This window comes from Eupeodes corollae, chromosome 2 (genome assembly GCF_945859685.1).
Source record: "Eupeodes corollae chromosome 2, idEupCoro1.1, whole genome shotgun sequence".
Lineage (NCBI taxonomy): Eukaryota > Metazoa > Arthropoda > Insecta > Diptera > Syrphidae > Eupeodes > Eupeodes corollae.
The window spans coordinates 53911363-53931297 of NC_079148.1; the positions used below are offsets into that span (position 1 = coordinate 53911363).

The 19935-nt window shown below is 35.5% G+C and overlaps 1 protein-coding gene across 2 annotated transcripts; it reads right to left on the bottom strand.

Moving 5' to 3' along the window:
• Positions 1 to 584: 584 nt before the first annotated feature.
• On the bottom strand, positions 585 to 19443 carry LOC129948318 (paired mesoderm homeobox protein 2-like). 2 transcript variants are annotated; one of them, XM_056059271.1, is made up of 4 exons: positions 18731 to 18871; positions 18499 to 18671; positions 1256 to 1455; positions 586 to 1195 (listed from the first exon to the last, which is right to left on the bottom strand). In XM_056059271.1, the coding sequence occupies exons 1-4, from the start codon at positions 18742 to 18744 to the stop codon at positions 833 to 835; spliced, it is 750 nt and encodes a 249-aa protein (XP_055915246.1). In that variant the 5' UTR covers positions 18745 to 18871; the 3' UTR covers positions 586 to 832. The 2 variants fall into 2 exon arrangements, with proteins under 2 accessions (XP_055915245.1, XP_055915246.1); XM_056059270.1 differs by having other exon boundaries at positions 585 to 1195; positions 18499 to 19443.
• Between the last annotated feature and the right edge of the window lie 492 nt (positions 19444 to 19935).

Genomic DNA, 19935 nt, shown 5'->3' on the forward strand with positions numbered 1-19935 from the left:
ACGTTCCTGCCAGTTAAAGTCTTACTAACTATAGAAAATTTTTTGAAAAGCTAAGATTGAAGAAAGTAATTATTAAAAATCATCACGAAATTTATTGAATTTTCATAGACTCAAAACCTTATCAAATGTTATTTCTAATTTTAAAACTTGATTTTGTAGTCAACAATGAAATAGCATCTGCAAAAAATATTTGTAAAAGTATAATTGTGTCAGTTACAAAACCTTGCTTACCAGCGTTATTGTCTTGGTGAAATCAAAAGGCCACCAAAATCAAGTGATTTAAAACTGTTACATTTTTTTTCGTAAGGCTTCGCAAAACACCATGTTTACGAAAATAATTGCCGAACGTTAGGCGCATTACTAACTAACCTTAATTAAGTTATGGCCGAGAGGACACCCAAAAAATGGTTTACTTGTTTTCTTAGAACATTTAGAATACGACATCTTCAGTACCACATTAACAATTAAGTTAATTTCAATTTATATCTCACCAGACTTGGACTTACCTGAACTTTCAAAACTGATGAACTTTAGGTATTACTTTTCTAAGTTAAAGATACATACGTTTTTTTTTTTGACTAGGTACGTGAATTATTATTTAATTTCTTAAGGTACAAAACTTAACTACAATTAGCAAAAAAGAAAATATAACTTTGGTTCTATAATAATATTTGGTGAATTTCAAAACTTACATTTTTGTATTAAATTAGTATAGATTTAAACTTATTATCTAAAATTATTACAAAATAAATTAAAAATATAATGGTCTCTATTAAATTTGGTATCAATTAAGTTTAATCCTGATATTGTTTTTGCTCTTGTAGATTTCTTGTCATATTGAAGGAAATCCTTGACTTTTGTACCGAAATGAAGCATATCCATGTTGATAAGACGATGCCCCACAATAATTTGAAGGTGTCAAAAAGGAACAACCTGCATTGTTGCCATCAGACGCTGCTGCTGCCGCCGCAAATCCACTATAGCTACTATTATAGTTCTTTGTTGCATAGATACCCATTCCAGGAAAACCCAGATGATATGGATGATGAGGTAGTTCCATTTGTTGGTGGAATAGCGCTGGTGATTTATCCATTTTGTGGGCAGACGTGATTGGTGGTACTGGTTGTGGTGTAGTTGCCCCAGCAGATCGTCTTTCGTTACGACGAAACTTTGCACGTCGATTTTGGAACCAAACCTTTTAAAGAAAGAAGTTGTTACATAAAATTGATAAATGAAATCGATTGATAAAACTCACTTGAACTCTAGCTTCACTAAGGCCAACCTTATTAGCTAGCTCCTCCCGCACAAATGCATCTGGATAATGTGTTCTCTCGAATACTTTTTCCAGAGCTGTCAGCTGTCCGCTAGTAAAAGTTGTTCTATTTCGTCGTGGTTTCCTCGAACCGTTTTGTCTATCGTCTAATGATGAACTATATTCAGCTCGGAAGCCATCACCTGCAACAGAGGGAATGAAACCAAAATAAGTATAAAACAGAATATTTTAAAGCCTTTCTGAGAATTTGCAGCCTTTTACATTGTTAGGACCCAATTAAGGCTCACATTTTGTAATAAAAACAGAGATCATTTAAAATTTTATGGTGACATTAATGATTTCAATTAGATAAAAGATCAATATTTTCAACATTCAGTTTTATGGTTTTTGAACTCTATACACATTTTGATCTTGTGTTTTTGAAATATAAATTTGTTTTTCCTGAATTCCTGCCTAACTTAGTTATTTATAGTTCAATTTCCTATATTTCGGGATATATGCACCATATTCAAGTAAATTAAATTAAAAAGCAATAAATGCATATTCCATAGTTTCAGCGGTTTTAAATTTAATTTTTAAATGCAGGTAAGAGCTAGGAGGCGATAAAAATTTATAAATTAATTATTAAAGTTGAAATTTAGAAGAAATGAAGATTTTTGTTTCAATTGTTGTTTATTTAATGGTTTAAAAGTTGAGATAAATAAATGTATATAAATGAATTGCTGTTCATTTATCTCGCTAAAACTCGAGAAGAGCTAGAGTGATTTGGGTAAATTTGTACTTGAATTTTGTGTGGAATTCCAGAAAAGGTTGAAAAGTTGAATAAATATGAAAATGGTCGGAATATGAATCTAACCATAAACTGCAAAGACAACAACAAATTTACAAATGTTCTACAATTAAATCAACAACAAAGAATTGCGTACGACACTTTGATAGAATCTTTAAACAGTGGATCTGATTGAATTTTCTCAATTGCAGAAGAACCAGACTAAAAAAGGAGCTCATTCAGCTTGTTTTCTCAGATATAGTGCAACAGTTCAATAACCAGAATTGGCTGGGCGAAGGAGCAATATTGGCGAAAAAAATTAAGACGTCGTGAACCGCAATGCAACGACCATTCAGAATGTTCTTCCTTCTTCAACTATCCCACGGAGTTGACCCGTTTCTCTTTTGAAACGACCCAAGGTGCTTTCATCCGCTGGACTGGATGATGAGGGTGTTATATAGCGACACTTTGGTTCTTCGAGAGAAGGCTTTGCTAATCAATTGCTTTTTTAGCAAGATAGACGAAGTCCACAACTATCCCAAAGGTGCCTCTGTCGATGGTGAAGTTTTGACCGAGACACCTGTGTTGTTAGTTCTTGACGATGGTACCCTACATTAACCGTTAAACCTATTTTTACCGGCTCTGCCTCAATACTAACAAAAGCACTATTGCCATCACGCTGTCATATGCGGCCTTGAAATCGGTGGGTATGAATTTGATGTTTTTGGGTTTTTGCCATCATACTGCGTTATATTAATCAAAACCTCGATATCTTGATCTTGCGTATACCGATGATTGTCAAGGATTTACTAAAACTAAAAATTTGTGGCTATCTCTGATTGAAAGCCTTCTCTTTGGGTTAATGGATACGTCAATAAACAGAACTGCCGTATTTGGAGTGAGTTAAGTCACTGTTACATTCACAAAAATTAACTATTTGGCGTGTATTAAAAGTTAATGGAATGACTGGTCCCTATTCCTCCTTCTTTCAGTTCATGGTTACCGCTCTAAAGGCAAGATAACTGTCATTTTCGTTCATCAATCAACCATGATGTGCAGGAGCTGTGGTTTTAACAAGACGGAGCGGCACAACATGTTGCACAACTCTTGCCACACTTGATTTAAAGGAGGGATACTTTTGGTGCCCTCATACTTTCACATTACAAGGTAGTGAATTGGCCTTCAAGTTCCTGTGATTTTACACGACTTGACTATTTTCTGTGGGGACATTTGAAGTTGATAATCTACGCCGATAAGCCTGAAACGATTGACCACTTGGAGTATAACATAAGCTATAACGTTAAAAAAAACACAAAAGCAAAACCAAATTGCATCAATTAACAAATTTCGAGATATTTGATTTTTAAATTGTTCATTAATTCTTCTTGAAAAGTTTTCGAAGGATAAAGCTGCGAAAACCATAGATAAATAATAAAACAAAACTTAACCTTCAGTTCTTTTTTATGATTTTGTATTCAGAAGAGGAAAAGGAGGTTAAATTATATCTGTGCAACAAAAATAACAAATTGGTTTGTGGAAACAAGGATAGACAAAACCTTAATAACTCATAACCTTTGGTTTTTGTAAATTTGTTTCCCGGTTCCCGACACATTTGTGTATTAGTATACTTAACATAATTAACCAAGTAAACAAATTTGCATTTCGTGTCTATCAGATTATTAACTTCCGTTTTGAAGTTATTGTGATCGGTCCGATGTTTCGAATAGAAAATATTTATTTCAAAAAAAACTAATTGTCACCTTGCATATCTTACGAACAAAAATTATCTTATCTTCAAAATAATTGTAGAAAAATACCGTTTTTGACATCTGATAAATTTGCAAATAAATCGAAATCTAAAAAGATAAACCCTAAAGACATTACTAAAAATTGGTAAAAATTGATTTTGACTCAAATGCCTTTTTAAAAAATAAAAAAAATAAAACTAATTTCATAAAAATTATGATTTTCAACATTAAGTAAAATTTTGAAAAAGATCGAGTTGACAGTTTTATTTTTACAAAAAATAAGAACTTATAAAAAGTATTACTAAAACTTTGTAAAAAATGATTTTCAACTTAAATATCTTTTAAAAAATAAAAAAAATGATTTGCTTCAAACTAATTTGATCTAATAAAAAGTATTGTTTTCAATATTCATTTTTTTAATTAAAATCCAGACATAAATGAAGGCATAAGCTCTAAAACGATTTCATTCTGTACTAAATTTTCTTATTAACGTATGATAATTGGTAAAATTCAATTTGTATTTTTTAGTATAGAAAATAAAAACTTTCCAAAAGTGCTACCAAAATTGATAAAAATTGGAATTCGACTAAAAATCTCTGCAACTAAAACAGTGCTAGAAATCAAACTTATTTTTTCAAAGGCTAAATATTGTTGCTAACTTTTAGTTACACAATTTTTTTAAATAACATGAAAATAAATAAAACCAACAACTTTTAATTTGTTCATCTCACATAAAATGTTGTTATTAATACTTTGTTAAACTCTTAAATAAATCGACAGACAGGTACGAAGTTATCTTTTTGTCGTGGTTCTTTTTTGTTTTGGAATCATGTGTGATTCATATTTGTGTACATTGTGCTAAAACTTATTTTTGTCAGTAAACAAAACGATTTTGAAGTAAGGGGAGCTTCACCTCCTGGGTCATTTACCACCTCTAAATCAATGAGCTCCCGTCTCTAAGCTTTTACTCATCGATACATTTGTATGCCGATGATGTACAGCTTAGGAACAGTTGTCCACTGATGTTGTTTGAAAATGGTATTTGGGAAATAAACGAACATCTTAATAAGATATTGCTCTTGTCTTGATCAAACGGACTTGTTCAAATCCTACTAAGTCAAAATGCTTCGTCTTTTCAAAAGACCCTACAGACACATCTTGATTTTCTTCAATATTACTCAATAGTAACATTCTAGTACGGAAATATGCTCACATTTCCTCAAATGCAAGATTAATATATGGTTTTTCTCTTGATAACTTATTATCGTTTAGTACCTTACTAATGCTCCACAATGTCATGCAAACACGACAACCGACGTAGCTTTAAAACAGAATCCTTTTCCACGCTCTAAGATCTGATACCAATACGCTACTCCTATCTTGTTTCGAGCCGTCAATTTTTCGTTCACGCGGTTTGGTTGTGGAATTCCCGACCTTAAACTATAAGGATGATAGGCTGCACTACTCGGTTTAGAATAAGACTTGACAGTGTTTGAGTGTTGGATCATAAGTTCTTGAGTTAATATATAATGTTTGCTTGATTGGGCTTTAATGATCAATATTCTTGATATAATTAATAAAAAACTAATTCATCTTCTGTTACCCGACGTTTCGCTGGCTGTTTTCCAGCTTCTTTAAGGGATTTTTAAAATTTATTAGTTTTGAGTTAACTGTACTATTGCATTTTTGTTATGAAAAGTTGAATAAACAAATAAATAACACAAATAAACGAACATTTTTAAATAATGGAACAAAAACACAACAAAGTTAAAACTAATGTCACAATTTATGACTTCTTATGGCAACACTATACAGCGAGCTTATTGACAGTATTTTGAGGCATTTCGATGATTTTAACTTATGTTTCTTTTGTATACTTTAAAGGTGTTTTATAAGGTACAATAATAAAGTCCATTTATCAAATCTTCATTAATTAAATAGAATAAAGTAGTTTTGTATACATAAATGTTTTTTTTTCAAGTCATTTCATTTTTTCATTTAAGGTGGCGCTACAGTCCGGGGCGGACCTGGGCCTCAACCAACAAGCGTCTCCAGCCAACTCGGTCCCTAGCTAGCTGTCTCCAGTTTCGCACGCCAAGTTGGTTGAGGTCCTCTCCCACCTGGGTGCGCCACCTGAGTCGCGGTCTTCCTCTACTGCGCCGTCCCTCGGGATTGGATTCGAAGACCTTCCGGGCTGGAGCGTTGATGTCCATCCGCTCTACATGACCTAGCCATCTAAGCCGTTGGACTTTGATTCTGCTAACTAGGTCAGTGTCGCTGTACAGCCCGTACAGCTCGTCGTTATATCTTCTCCTCCATTCTCCATCTATGCGTACGGGACCAAAAATCGCCCGAAGAATTTTTCTCTCGAAACATCCTAAGACGCTCTCATCTTTCTTTGACAGGGTCCAGGCCTCAGCGCCATAAATGAGAACCGGGATGATGAGTGTCTTATAGATGGTGATTTTACATGCTCGAGAGAGGACTTTACTTCTCAATTGCCTTCTAAGTCCAAAGAAGCAGCGATTTGCAAGAGTTATTCTTCGTTTGATTTCAGCGCTGGTGTCGTTGTCTGCATTAATAGCGGTGCCTAGGTAGACAAAGTCCTTAACTACCTCAAAGTTATAGCTGTCCATGGTGACGTTTTGTCCAAGACGTCGTCGTTCAGTGTCCTTTTTTGATGACAGCATATACTTGGTCTTGCCCTCATTGACCACTAAACCCATCTTCTTCACTTCCTTCGCAATGCTCAAAAACGCTCCACTGACATCACGCTTTGATCTTCCAATTATGTCAATATCATCTGCGTATCCGAGTAATTGGATGGATCTTTGGAAGATTGTGCCTCTAGTGTTTACGGTTGAGTTTTGCACAATTCTTTCCAGAACGATGTTGAAGAAGTCGCATGACAGTGCATCGCCTTGTCTAAAACCTTTTTTGACATCAAATGCATCGGTAAGATCTTTTCCGACCTTGATAGAGCAGCGTGCATTCTCCATCGTCATTCTGCACAAACGGATAAGTTTGACAGGGATGCCAAAACTAGACATTGCTCGGTAGAGCTCTTCCCTATAGATGCTGTCATACGCGGCTTTAAAATCGATAAAGAGATGGTGGGTATCGATTTGAAGCTCCTGGGTTTTTTCCAAGATCTGCCGTAGTGTGAATATTTGGTCGATAGTGGACTTTCCTGGTCTGAAGCCACACTGATAAGGACCAATCAGGTTGTTGACGAATGGCTTCAGACGTTCACATAATACGGCAGAGAGGATCTTATACGCAATGTTAAGGAGACTGATGCCTCTGTAGTTGGCGCAGTTTAGAGGGTCTCCTTTCTTATGTATCGGGCACACTATGCTGAGATTCCACTCATCGGGCATGCTTTCTTCCGACCAAATTTTGCAGATGAGTTGGTGCATGCTCCCTACCAAGTCATCGCCTGCTGCTTTGAATAGTTCGGCGGTGATGCCGTCAGCTCCAGCAGCTTTGTTTGACTTAAGTTTAGATATAGCTATCTTCACTTCGTCAAGGTCGGGTAGGCGGAATTGTTGATCTGCGTCGCCGAGGTTGAGTGGTTCTATCTCCCTTACAGCGGAGTTCGGTTCGTCATCGCCGTTATATAATTTGGAGAAGTGATCTTTCCATATTCTCAGCATCGACTGTGGTTCTACTACGATGTTCCCTTGATCGTCTTTACAGGCTTCGGTTCGTGGCTGGTACCCTTGGGAGGTTTTTTTTACCTTTTGGTAAAACTTACGAACCTCATTCCTGTTGTGACATCCCTCTATCTCCTCGATCGCGCGCTTCTCATGCTCTCTTTTTTTCCGTCTAAGAAGCCGGTGTTCCTCTCTCCTCTTCTGCTCGTAGAGCTCGCGAGCAGCTCTAGTCCTTTTGTGCAGCGCCGTTTTGTATGCCTCTTGTTTCGCTGCGTGCGCTTGCCGGCATTCGTCGTCAAACCAGGGGTTTCGCTGTGGTGGCCGTGTGAAACCTAGCACTTCAGAGGCGGCATCTCTGATGGCTGCAAGGCAATGTTGCCACTGGTTTTCAATGCTTAATGCAGGAAGCATAGGACTCCTTAGGAGGTTACTAGAGACTCGATCGGAAAAGGACATGGCAGTCTCTTGCGATTGTAGCCGTCTAACGTCGAATCTTCTCACAGTACCTCCTTGTTTTGGCTTGGATCGGGATATCCGTAGCCGTACCTTGGCTACAACGAGGTAGTGGTCCGAGTCAATGTTGGCCTCTCGGAATGTTCGGATATCCTGGATACTGGAGAAGTGTCGTGCGTCGATGGCAATGTGGTCAATCTGGTTGACGGTTGATTGATCAGGAGATTTCCATGTCCCCTTGTGGATATTGAGATGCGTGAACTGCGTACTAGCTACCAGAACGTCTCGCCCCGCAGCGAAATCGACCAGCCTGAATCCGTTGTCGGAGGTGGTGTCGTGCAGGCTGTACCTCCCGATTATGCCACCAAAGATGTCTTCTCTTCCTAGCTTGGCATTAAAATCTCCTAAGACAATTTTAATGTCATAGCCAGGGCACTGCTCATATGTCTTGTCCAAGAGCTCGAAGAACATATCTTTGGTGTCTTCATCTTTCTCCTCTGTTGGGGCATGCGCGCATATTAGGCTTATGTTGGCGAATTTAGCCTTGATGCGGATTGTCGTGATGCGCTCGCTCACACTGTTGAAACTCAAGACTTTTTGCCTGAGCCTAGTTCCAACAACAAATCCACACCCAAATAGACGCTGTCTTTGTTCTCGGTAGCAGTCGCCGTAGTAGATATCGCAGTCTTTTAGTTTGCGTTTACCCGGTCCATCCCATCGCACTTCTTGGATGGCTGTAATATCTGCCTTGCAGCAGTTTAGGGCTTCCGCTAATTGTTCGGCTGCACGTGGTCTGTTAAGGGACCTAACATTCCACGTACATATCCGAAGTTCGTTGTCCTTATTTCGTTTGCGCGGGTTGTCAACAGTGAATCCGTCCGTATCCGAGGCTTGTTGTTGCTTCGAAACTATGATGTTTTTACGTGGCCAGGAAGTCACCCCGACGGCACAACCCCCAACCTGGAGGGCCAGATCCTTAGTATAACTCCAAGGAAGGGGAGCCGGATGAACCGCTCCTTATAGGCCTGGGCTCCGAATATGTCGAAGAAGCCCTATAAGGTGTTCACTAAGTAGTTCGACCTTACTGGAACTGTAGACTCCACCGTTGATTCTATCTCGAGAATTCGTCCGCTGCCGCCTGGATAAGGAGAGGTGCCTTAGTGGAAACACCTCTCCCCCCCTCTCTCGTTTGCTGCCCCCAACAACTTTCCACTGGGGTTGGAACCCAATCTCCAGTTGAGGTACTAGGCACCCGATGTTCACCGCGGGGAGGTGAGAGTAGGAGTTGATAGACAGAGGTGGGTTTTGAGAAAAACCTGTGGACGCTTGTGTCCTCTTGAATGCACATGTCTACCATTTTTTTCAAGTCATCTTGTTTAAAATTAAGTATTCATTCATTTCATGTTAACTAATTGTAAAACTGAAGCTTGTACTACCTTAAAATATATTGTATCTTACTGTGCAAGACTAAATAATATGTAATAAATAAAAATAAAAAACAGATTCTTTTTCTTTCTTTCAAGTGTAGGTACCGTCATTATTTTAACTTTTGTTTTTTAAAAAAATAAACTAATCCATTAGTAAATTAGTTGAAACTAAAAGTGCCGAATATGTAAATTGTTCATTTTAACGGTAAAAAACTTACATTTTTTAATTTTTTCTCAGACAATATTAATATTGCCCAACAGACAAACATTTCAAACTTAAACCTGAACCTTTGCAGTAACCAAATAAAAAACAATTAAAAAGGCAAATAAGGGTCACTTATTTTTGTTAAGTATTTCGTTTTTGTTGGTTATGGTTGTTAAATAATTGTTGAATGATGATTTACTTATCACAATTATAATATAAATATAAATATATACGTAATATCTAATGGTCAATAGATCCGTCATTATTTGTATTAAGATTAAATAAAAGAGTCTATAATCTACGATTATGAACAACATAGAAAGAACCAAAATGGATGCAATATGCTGCATTCGGAAACTAAGCTATCTAATCTTAGTTTTAAAACGTGCGTTTTGTTCGCATTTCATACATGGTAAAGTGAGAAATTCCCAACAAAACGATCCGCAGTGGCCAGATTTTTGTATTTAAAAATTGGTACAACTGAAAGAAGATCTGCCAAAATAATAATAAAAAACTTCAAAAAGGAGGTTTGTTCGTAGACTACTACATTAACATGTGGTGTTGAAGCGAGCTTGAAGCTAAGATAAACCTTTTTTGGAAACATAGCAAAACATAAATATCTTTTCTATTGTTTTTTCTTGCAAAATAAGCCTAGTTAGTCCATTTTCACTAACAAAACTAAATAATATCAACAGTAATAGATTCGTTTTTCCGCAATGTAAAACACACATGATTCCAAATGCAGAACTACTCAACGAACACAGCCATCGAGATACAAATGCAATATCAATCGTACCAACCTTTGAGAACGAAATCACATAAGATCCATTCGAGGCTCATATAAATGTCAAAAACCTATCCATAGTGAGTTTCTACTCTAACTTTTATCGGTGTTATTCTCACTATGGATATTGTTTTTGTTATTCGTGTAAAAACCTACTTTACTATGGATAGAATTCCCAACAAAACACGGGTAAAGTTAGTTATTCAGAATACTTAAAAGTCACTTTTAAATTTAAAAATAATATAAAGATCCTGGACTAATAAAAAAAACATATCTTTGTAAAAAAAAGACAGTATATAATTCCTTCAAAAAATTCAAAGTCAACAAAATTAAGTAGAATATTATCTTTCTCATTGAATTTACAAGATCTTAAATCATTGCAAATTAGTACAATGAATTTGGCCAACCTACAAGAAAACGACAAGAGATTGAAAGAAGGTGGCATTTTCTAATATACCTGCGCTCTGTATTTGAAAGCCACTTTAAAAATAGAAAATTGAACTACATGCAATTGATGTCCAATGACAAAATAGAATGCGTTTGCATTGCAAATTTAGTTTTTTTTTTTCAAAAATACTCTTAGCCGAAAAATGAAAATAACACAAATTAATAGCAAATAAACTCAACACAATTTTAACTCGCTTATAGATATTTTTCTATAAGCGAATGACTTATGTACGTTGTCGTCCGGAATTCAAAATCTGATCGTGTTGAGAGCTGATGGCCTGCCATCCAATTCGTCTTAATTATCTAATTAAGATTGGAAATGAACGTACATATTTTCAATGCACAACACAAGCCATTCACGATTTTTGTTTTTGATTCCATATATCTACACAAGACACAACATTCAAATACTGCAAGCTGCAACATCAGGCAACACGGAATAGCTGATGCTGTTGCATTTGTAGTGACGTTGATGACGACGCCATCCACTGAGATGAGATACATAATATACCTATACTACATATACTACTTGTTCTATTCTCGAGGTATCGGATTCGAATCATGGCAATGATTGTCGGGGATGGTAGTTTTTGAATGTTTTTTTTTTCTGATTTTTGAAGACGAAAAACCGCGGCCAATTCTCAAAGGAGTAAGTGGCTGTCTTCATTTCTGCCGCAGAGGCAACTCCGACATGACGGGACGTTAATTCGTGTTGACAGGTCGGCCGCACAGGAAAAGTGATGCGCGTGGTTGGAAAACGATGCCTTTTTTCGACTTCACATCTCAGAATATTTTTTTTTTGTTTTTATTTTATTTGGTGGAATTCGAGTTTGGTAGTCTTAAAAAAGGGGTCGTTTTTAAGTCTTAAAAAAACGAGCGAGCACGACATGTGCATCTAAATTGTCATCGATGCAGTACAAGAAATTACTGCCTTGCTTTGTTTTATATTTTTTTAATTTCTTTTTTATAAAACTCTGTTCAGCTTTAGACTTCAGGGTGGCAAAGAATTGGGGCTTTGACAAATTATACCGCATGCGTTTGACTTATTTATTGCAAGTGGTTATTCCCTAAAGAGCGATTCAGTATAAGGATTGATGCTAGCAAACAGAAACTCATCTTGACACCTGAATCCTGTGTATCATGAGACGTTTCATCTTCGTCAAGTATAACAGTGACGGAAGCTGACAATTTGAAATGCATTCATCCTGCAAATATGCCGAAATGAGCAATTAAAACTTAAATACTCCTTCTTGCAAATGATTATCACTCAATTATATGAACCATGAGTGAGGGGTTTTCTGCGGTCTTTAAATATGACATTTTTTACAAGAGATGCGGCTTGATGAAGTGTCTACAAACATGTCATAAATTTCTTTTAAGATGACAAGTTCCGCCTGGTCTGACAAACCGCCAAAGGAATTTTGCAAGATTGTAAAACCCATAAATAAGAAGCCACTTTAGTGTTTGGCTTTTGCTATAAAAATCTTACAGATTGTTATTCTTATGATTTTAAGGTCAAAACAATGTGTCATTCAATTTTTGTATCGTTGATTTGTAAAACATAGTTTTAAGATTGATTACGCGTTAAACAAAACCATATTAATTTAAAGTGTCAAATATATGTATATAACTTTAATGAATCGATTAAATTTGATTTTTTAAGTTTGATTAAAGTTGTGTTTATAATATTATTTTAAACACATGACTCCAAAAAAGTGTCTCCATTACTTAAGAACTACAATTATAGAAAATTTTCCAAAACACCTCTACATTTTGGGTTTGTGGTGTTGATAGTAGTAATACGGTTTTTTTTTTAATGATAAGAAATATTCATTATGTCGAAATAAAAAGAAGCAGATCATCGATATAGATTCGAAAGTGTCAAAAATTCAGTTTTGCTAGGATTTTTGGAGTAGTTAGTTAGTTTTACTGAAACTTAATTTCATTGACTATTTCGAAAAATATTTTCAGGAAGGTTATCAATTCCTGATTTCTACTAATGTTCAATTCACAATTCATTGATTTTTTGACTTCTTTTTTTTTTAATTTGTCTGATTATTTTTATTTAAAAAGAAATAATCCCCATCTCAAGAATGTCTAAACTATTCTTGAGATCTCTTTGACTTGTTTCTTCAGGTTGATATAAAGGGTTTTTCAAATCGCGCTTGTAGTTTTTGGATGGTGGCCATTTTGTTTTGGTAACATCTGTAAAATCTTTTGTTTATTACTCAGTTTTTTTACCGGCCGAAAACATCGCTGCGGTCCGTGAAAGTGTATATCAGAACCCGAGGTAGTCTATTCCTCGCCGTCCACAACAAGAAGAACTCAGCGTTTCGCAGACTTCAACTTTGCGAATTTTGCGTCGGGACTTGGGCATACAGTCATACATCCGTACATGATCCAATTGACCCAGGAGCTCAAAGTTACTTACTTACGTAGGTCCTCAGACCTGTTAAGTCTGTTGGGAACCCCTTATGGGGCATTGGGCGTTTACTTCGTCTACGCGCCATCGTGTACGGTTTCCGGTGATGTGTTTCAGCTCCCTCCAACTTTTGCCTAGTGACGCTGATTTTACCTCAACTGTCCTGCGCCATGTGTTTCTCGGTCGTCCAGCTCTTCTTCCTTCGTGTGACCACTGCATTGCTTGGCCTGCAATACAGTCGTTACCTTTTCAAAGCGTATGTCCAATTCATTGACGTCTTCGTATTATAGATTCTATAGGTTCCTGACCTGTTCTTCTATGAATTACCTCATTTGACATACGGTTTAGCCAGAAAATCCTTAGGATGTTACGAAGACATCTATTCATGAAGGTTTGCAGCTTTCTTGTTATGGCTGAAGTAACCTTCCAAGTGCTGCACCCATAAAGAAGCACAGATTCAACATTTGGGCGAAACTGTCGAAGTTTTCTTCTTAACTTGATAGAGTTCTCTCCAAATTTTGACAGCATACTAAACGCTGCTTTTGCTTTGCCGATGTGGCAGATAACGTCTTGTTTGGTTCTGCCTTCAAAGGAAACGATACTTCCAAGGTATTGAAAGTTCTCCACTGCTTCCACCGGTTGCGAGAAAATATTTATTTGAGAGGATGGTCGGGTTATGTTTTGCTCTCCTCACTTGTTGTCATTTGATGGAGATCTATGATCCTATGAGAGAGTAAGCAAACATCGTCCGTGTAATCCAAATGCTTTAAATAGGATGTCAAAGTCAATTGGATCCCTTCGCTACCTGTCAGAGCTAAGCGCAGTATATCACTTATCACCAATAAAAACAATATTGGTGACAGAATACAGCCCTATCTAACTCCGCTTTGGATTTCAAAATCATCTGACAACCTACCATCGATCGTGCAGAACGTGACACTTGGATCCATCATATGCTGCTTTAATAATAGCAATTAGTTTTTCTGGGATGCCTCTCCTCCGCAAAGCTAACAAGATATAATCCCTGTTAACGCTATCAAAAGCCTTCTCGAAGTCGATGAACAGCAGGTATAGGGGACGATACCAACTAACGCGAGGATCACCAGGTTACCGTTGGGTGTGGATTTTGTGCGGGTAGCGTAATTGGTCCGTACTTTTTTGAAAAACGACGTAAGTGAGGCGGTCAACGTCAACAGCTAGCGCTACATAACGATGATAACTAATTCCTTATGGCACAAATTGAACTATATGGACTTGGAGGACATGTGTTTTTGGCAGGACGGCGCGCGCGGCGCGAAGCTACGTGCCACAAAGCAAACGCCTCGATTGATATTTTGCATGAACGATTTGAGGGTAAGGTTATATATTGAATATTTTGAAAAAATCTTATTTGGGTAAACGAACTTTTTTAGAAACACACACTTTTCCTCAAATGAGAATTAATAAAGGCATCAACAATAATAAAATATGCTGTAGTTTTTGTACATTGCATTCATAACCTAGCAACAAATTAGACTTTAAACAAAACAATTTGTCTAATAGTGAAACTTTTGCGGTTTTTTTTTAGTAGCTATTCATCACAAATCTTGTTTTGGTATGAGGCTTTACCGAAAAAATAACCCATAATAATTTAAGAAATTATATATAGAAAAAAAAGTTTAAACTATTCTATTTTTTGTATTTTATGCCTTATAAATTAAATTGAATAAACGGTTTGAAGGATCAAATTCAAAATTTATCAGAACATTTTTTTTTCAAGATAATGTTTGGGGTTGATATAATGTTCAATGAAATACTATTAAAAACCTAAATACTTAATTAATGATCTTAAATTTAACTTTTAATTAAAATTAAAATATAGTCGATCAAATATCCGTTTGAGTGTAAAAATGAATAAAATAAATTCGATGGCGCAACAGTCCGGTGGAACTAGGGCCTAGTGACTTACAACTCTCAACCTATCCCTGTTGTGAGGGGGATGAAGGGGACCTACAGTTTTAAGACAAATTCGAACGGAAAATTTGATAAAGCACTTTTCGTGCCTATAATTATTGTTGGAGACTTTGTCAATTCCTCGCAAGAGGCAGTGTCCGTTAAAAAACTTTAGATGGCAGGGATCGGACCCAAGACCTCTGACATGACAGTCCAACGCACTAACCATCATAGCACGGGTACTATACATTTGAGTGTTTTAACTAATAATACGCACTTGATAACGAGGAAAATAATTGCTCAATCAACTATTTGATATAAAAGACAAACAAAATTAAGGAAAATTCCGTTTTTCACACATGTTTGAACTCTGTTTTTATTTATATGTACTTGTGCCCCATTTAGTTTTAAAACCATAAAAATTACAAAATTAAAAAATGTTTTTATCTTAAGTGTACCATTTTGACCATTGTTAAAATAAAAAAAACATTTAAAAAATTAAAAAACTTTTTACAGCTCTAGAAAATGATGTCCCTTGATGAAGGTGTTTCCAATTTAAAAAAAAAAATCGATCAATCAATTGTAAGATAAGCAATTATGGCTTTCGATAATTTCAATTCTGTCATATTATAGCAGATGAATGGTACAATATACAAAAAACTGTAATATGTACTTTAAGACCCATTTGTTATTATTAAATGGTATCTATTAAGAAGCCTACCTAATTGTTAAGCTTGTAATGAATACTAAAAGAAAGAATAATTTTAATAAATAACTCTTTCTTTCCTCTGTGAATTTACTAGAACGAAATTTAAGTTTTTTATTTAATCATCGCTATCATTCGGTTTTGTCTTGCAAGATAACGTCTTTCGAGATTTTCGTTTCCTAGTTTGCGTTGCAGATTCATGGTATTTTCTAAGCAGAACAAAAAGCATGCAAAATTATAAATAATTTGTTTGAATGTTTAATGATAAAATAAAATATTTAAACAATTCTTTGCCACCTGAAACACCGATCAATATGAAAAAGTCTAACTTAAAGTAACTGGTTTGGCTCAGTGGTATATATATTCGGCCTGCAAATGACAATATAAAAATGTTAGGCTAGAGCTTTTTTCATATTTCTGTGTGTTCATCGCTTTGGTTTATTTTCAAAACTGGCTACACACATGATGATTAAATATTTAGAATTTGTAATGCAATAGCTACTTGCATAAAAAAAACTCTTTTTAAGGACCAGTCTGAAATCCGTCGGGATGTAGAGTATTTTCTTTGCCGAAATTATGACGTTTGATTTTCTTAAGAGGAGGATAACTTTTAAGTTGGCAAACTTTCTTTCAGACGCATTAATAACGCTTCCAAATTGCATATTTTGTTTTGCGATTAAACCCGCATTTTTATGAATTAATACGTCCCTGAACAAAGCTGTCGTATTGGGAGTAATAATAATGCTCAAGTGTATGTTGTGACACCAATACATTGACAAAAATCGACTGTTTACTGTGCGGATAACTGGTCCCCAATTCTTCAAAAACGCGATTGGAATGTGAAAGTCAACAGTAACAGCTGTAGATCCATGATAGTTGACCGTTTCGTTTATTAATTAAACAATCGTGATGTCCATGAGCTGTGGTTATAACAAGACAGCATACAGGACATGCGCACAATTGATTTATTGTAGGTTACAGTAACTGCATAGTTTCACCTTACGGATCCTTGAAAAGGCCTGAAACGATTGACCACTTGGATGACAACTTTCCTTTGTAGCTTCAGATAAAACTACATCATATTCCAAAAGTCATATTTAAATTGTAATTCCCTGTTCTCATATATGGTGCTGATTCTTTGAACTGGGTAAACCAAGATAACAACGTCTAAGGATGTTTCTAGAGAAACATTTGTCGTGTGATTTTTGGTCCCCGTCTGCAGATATGGAGAGTGAAGGGAAAAGATACAACGAGGAACTGTACGAGCTGTTCAGCGACACTGATCTGATCAGAAGAATACGTGGACAAACACAAACCAACAACTCATACAATTCGACTGACAATTTTGCGTCGCCGACATCAACGTCTGACATAATTAGAATTACTTATCGTCATTTCGTAATACTTATTTAAAAATATATTACATATTTATACAAATAAATTATTAAAATAAAAGTTACAATAAGTTGTAAATATCTTCATTGACCTTTTTTAAAATTGTATTTAAGAAACATTTAAATTAAGATTACACACAAATGTCTCAATAATGTAAAAAGGAAACTTTAAAGTTTTAATCTGCTCTCAATCCCTATTTCAAAGAAAGCAGAACTTGTTAATAGATTTTGAATTTCGTACAGAGCATCTTATTTCTGCGTCGGAACTTTTTAAATATCCAAAATTTTTAATGATATGAATGCAACAGTTCCAATATTGTTACTTATCTTAGAGACCATACTTTATTAAAAGATTAACACAGAATACGAGAACAATAATCAGAAAATAGACAACACCAAAAATTTGTTTAAAATATTTGATATATTCAAACTGTAAGCAACATAATCATTCATAATTTTGAAATTTATTCCGAAAAGAATATATTGCGTCTTCGTCATTTCTTTAACAATCCTAAACATAGATGTAATTGTGGTTGCAATGAACCATTTTTTAGATACATACAATTTTTCAACACTAATGTAATAAACTTGATCGTTTTACAAACAGATGTGAATTTAAAATCCAATTTTGAAGCATATTATAAATTAGCTTTAAGTATTTTATTATATTTTTATATCAAAATTGTTAGTTATCTGTAAGATTTATATCCGTAGATGAATAAATAAATAAATAAATTAAATTAAACATACAACTATTGCTATCCGCATATGTAATCATACAAGGTTACTCATCCAAGCAAATAATCAAAGGTGTATCGCCGATAGGAAAAATATTACCTAAGACGACAGTTTTTCACTACAACTTTTTATTAAATTGATTATTTTAACTTTAGCTTGAAAACTTTTATTCCAGATGTCCTTACTTTACTACTACCACTTAAAAACATTGATTCAAATACCAAACGTAAGTCCTTAAATAACTTGATAAGACGCCTTGATTTTTGTAACTGACCAAAAACCCCATAGCTCCTTTTTATATAAAGTAAATTCCAAAACGTTATAATTGATTAGAAAATGCTCAATTGAATTGAGTTGTTATACTATGGCAAGTTATCCATGCGACAGGTCTATAAGATAGATATCTTCTCGTACAATCACACTAAGACCGCCGCCACCGCTTCATTCAAAAATATTGTTTTGTTTTATTTTCTTCGTAATACAAAGGATGTCTGCTTGTCCCATCAAATATTTATAAACCAAATCTAATAAATTATTAACTCACCCAGTCCTTCCATTTCAGGGGCAGCAGCGGAGGAAGTCGTATTATTGGTGGAAGAATGGTGGGGTTGCTGTTGCTGCATCTTCGAAATATCACAGTCACTTGCCAATTGCAGAAGATTATTCACCGAAAATCGTTTCACATTCTCAGATCCTTTCACCGACGCTACGTGCATGCTACTAAATTGATTATTGTTATTATTATTCGCATTCAAAAAATCACTACTTTTGCCAACATCGGTGTTGCCATTGAAAACACTATGAAACATTGATCCTTGACTATGATGGACGTTATTGTAGCCGGCCGCACTAGATGGATGCTCAATCGGGTTTGTTGCCATCAGTCCACCACCAACAATACCACCGTGAATATGCTCTAAGGATAATTGACTGTTGCTGCTCCCGTAAAAGAAACTACCGGATGTTGGCTCTACAGACGCGTCCAAGTGCTGATAATTCAACATGATGCTTTAAATAGCTTTCACGCCGTCCGTCGTTAGTCGAGCAAAAATTAGTGGATTCAGACGAATGAGACGACCAGGCGGGCAAAAACAAACAACTTTGTCAGAACGTCCAAATCGGTTTCGATTTGTCACTTAATTAGTCAATAGTTAATGTAATTAGTAAATTAGTCGCGTAAATCATTTATCAAAAATAAGAATTCAAACAAATAAAGACAAAATAAAATACAATACAAATGTATCCGCCCGATTTAGTCGTAGCTTTCAATTTCGATAATAATTTACTTTGGGGAGCATACTCGAAACATGGCACGCGAATTCGGTGGGAAATTTTTGAAATTTTCTAAACTTTTTTTTAACCGATGAGATACAATGCCACAACCAGAAGCCAGAGTGAAGAGAGCCCAATAATTAAATTAACTCGGTACAAACGGTTTAATTAGGATAATTGCTGTTTAACACTAACCACCCTATAGTCAACTGACTACTGAAATTACTTGGCGAGATTTGATGTTTTGCTTAAGGAATCATCTATGGTTTGTGGTGTTCTTTATTTTGTTTTCTTCTTTTTAAAAATAGCATCCCTGAGTTTGCTGGCCTGGCACATGTGAGTTCCTCAGTCCTCAGTTTAGGATAGCTCAGCTCACCCATGATGTGAGTTTGCTTTGCCGCTGCCATGCCGTTGCATCAAATCAGAGAGTGAGATACTTTCGAGATGTTTGGATCGGGTGGCATATTTTTAGATTGAACATCGTTATTGGTTAAAATTAAATTTTCTTGAATGAGGAAAATTAGTGTAAGACGATTTTGTGGGAGTTTTTGTTTTTGTTTCAGTGTTTTTTTTTTGTTTATTTTCGGATTTAAGTTGAAAAGAAAAACCGCACCTTCTTGTTGTATGGGTACTTATTGCACTCTGTGCGCTATGGGATAAGCAATAAATGAATATTTAACTAGGAGGGACTAGAAACAGATCCGTTCTT

Bases quoted from the DNA above. Each gene is read 5' to 3' on its own strand.
- LOC129948318 (XM_056059270.1), bottom strand. From the start codon at position 18,958: ATGTTGAATTATCAGCACTTGGACGCGTCTGTAGAGCCAACATCCGGT. The intron at 1,456-18,498 runs GTGAGTTAATAA...CCTCTGTTGCAG, and splicing joins CCCTGAAATGGAAGGACTGG to GTGATGGCTTCCGAGCTGAA. The intron at 1,196-1,255 runs GTGAGTTTTATC...TTTCTTTAAAAG, and splicing joins TTAGTGAAGCTAGAGTTCAA to GTTTGGTTCCAAAATCGACG.